Source organism: Vigna umbellata, chromosome 3 (assembly GCF_029865625.1).
Source record: "Vigna umbellata cultivar VRB3 chromosome 3, Vumbellata_1.0, whole genome shotgun sequence".
Taxonomy (NCBI): domain Eukaryota; kingdom Viridiplantae; phylum Streptophyta; class Magnoliopsida; order Fabales; family Fabaceae; genus Vigna; species Vigna umbellata.
The window spans coordinates 7,105,984-7,108,265 of NC_142167.1; the positions used below are offsets into that span (position 1 = coordinate 7,105,984).

At 46.8% G+C, this 2,282-nt stretch overlaps 1 protein-coding gene across 1 annotated transcript; it reads left to right on the plus strand.

The window, feature by feature from the left end:
* The first annotated feature begins 937 nt into the window (after positions 1-937).
* On the plus strand, positions 938-2,056 carry LOC148201514 (uncharacterized). Its single transcript, XM_088109420.1, has one exon. It carries the CDS (start codon positions 938-940, stop codon positions 2,054-2,056), a length of 1,119 nt encoding a protein of 372 aa, XP_087965546.1.
* Positions 2,057-2,282: the final 226 nt, after the last annotated feature.

Sequence of the window (2,282 nt, forward strand, 5' to 3'; positions counted from 1 at the left end):
ACTACAGAGATATGATGGCTCAGCAGACCCGAACAACCATCTCCGAAATTTCATAGATGATGTGGCATTCTATACCGATAACAATCCAATCATATGCAGGGCTTTTTCATTATCCCTGAAAGATGAACTAGTAAACACTAAACAAGAAAAAGATGAAACCTTGAAAGCTTTCATGCAGAGGTACAATGAGGCGGCCAGACGCGTAAAAGACGTGAATCACACGTTCATAATAAATAATCTGCCTTCGTGTTTGAGGCCAGGATATTTCGCTGAACAGTTGTATGCAGATCCTCCAAAGTCTATGGAAGAGCTCCAGGAAACGATCGCAAAATTCATACGCGTTGAGGACATCAGAAATTCCCGAAAGAGGCAACAACAAGAAAATCCTAACAGCGGTAACAAAAAAGAAATGAAGTGATCGTCCAACGACTATAAAGCTGACAGACCTCCTCGAAAGGAGTCGGGGTGGACACCCAAGTACGATCGTTATACTGTCCTTAACACACCTAGAGCAAAAGTACTCGAGGAGGCCCTGCACGCAGAACTCCTCACCGTTCGGCGGAAATCCACTCCAAAGAATGCTGTTGAGAGTAAGCCTTGCCGTCTTCATCTGAACCACGACTATGACACCGAAAAGTGTAACCTATTGAAAGATGAGATAGAGAGGCTCATCCGTGCAGGATACCTCCAAAAATACATAAAGGAGAGGACATCCCGAGCAGCGACCCTAAGTCGGAATGAAACCTCGAGGAGAAGTCCCGAACGATCGTCTCTACGAGACGATCGACAAAGACGACGATCCCGAAGCCGCTCCCGACACCCAGAAAGAGAGAGGTCAGTCTGAGGACGAATCGACACCATATCTGGAGGCTTCGCAGGAGGAGGAGCATCAGCATCTTCTCGGAAGAGACACTTGAGAGATTTAAAAACGGTGCACATGGTAGACCAACAGCCTCGATCCATGCCCAACATTACTTTTACAAATGCAGACTTTCTTGCTCCTGACCCCAATCACGACGATCCTATGGTCATCACCGCCGAGATAGTCCGATACGATGTCAGGAAAGTGCTCATCGATCAAGGCAGCTCGGTCAATATCTTGTACTGGACCACATTCTTGAAAATGGATTTATCAGAAGACCTGATAGCCCTTTTCAATGAGCAGATTGTAGGTTTCACAGGGGAAAGGGTTGACACTCGGGAATACCTCGACCTAAGGACTCGACTTGGAACGAATAGAGAAGCAAGAGAGCTACGAGTCAGGTTCTTACTGGTAGAGGCAAATACCACATATAACGCCTTACTAGGACGACTCTGCTTGAACGCTTTCGGAGCCATAGTCTCCACCCCTCATCTAGCTATGAAGTTCCCTACGGAGAGAGGCACCATGTGTACGGTAAGGGCCGACCAGCGAACTGCTCGACAATGTTACGTTGCCGGTCTAAAGGTCACACCTTTCATGCCACCAAGAAGAGTCAGAAGAGCTGAAATGGCTGCGATTGACTTAGATCCCAGAACCAATGTAGACGAGCGTCTCCATCCACAGGGTGACGTCAAAACATTCCAATTGGGAGCAGACGCATCAAAAACCACGACCATCAGTGGAAGCCTGGAACCGCACGATGAGCATGATCTGACAAAGATGCTAAAAACCAACGTCGACCTATTTGCGTGGGTGGCCGCAGATATGCCGAGGATCCATCCAGGAATAATGACACATAAGTTGTCAATCTTCAGGGAAACACGTCCGGTCGCTCAGAAGAAACGAAGATTCGGGAAAGAAAAACAAGAGATCATAGAAACAGAAGTCAACAAACTGATGAACGCCCGATTTATCAGAGAAATAACTTACACGACGTGGTTGTCGAACGTTGTCATGGTCAAAAAGCCCAACGACCAATGGAGAATGCACGTAGACTTCACCGACCTTAACAAAGCATGTCCTAAAGATTCATATCCCCTTCCGAGCATTGATCGGTTGGTAGATGGGGCCTCAGGACATACAATACTAAGCTTCCTTGATGCGTATTCGGGGTACAACCAAATCCCCATGTAGAAACCCGATCAGGATAAAACAGCCTTCATTACCGAACGTGTCAATTACTGTTATGAAGTAATGTCGTTCGGTCTGAAGAATGCAGGAGCCACCTACCAACACCTTATGGACAAAGTCTTCTACCACCAAATCGACAAATGTATGGAAGTCTACGTAGATGATATGGTCATCCGCAGTCAATCTGTGGAACAACATCTCAAAGATTTGGCGGAAGCTTTCCTCCAGG

Bases quoted from the DNA above. Each gene is read 5' to 3' on its own strand.
- LOC148201514 (XM_088109420.1), top strand. From the start codon at position 938: ATGGTAGACCAACAGCCTCGATCCATGCCCAACATTACTTTTACAAAT.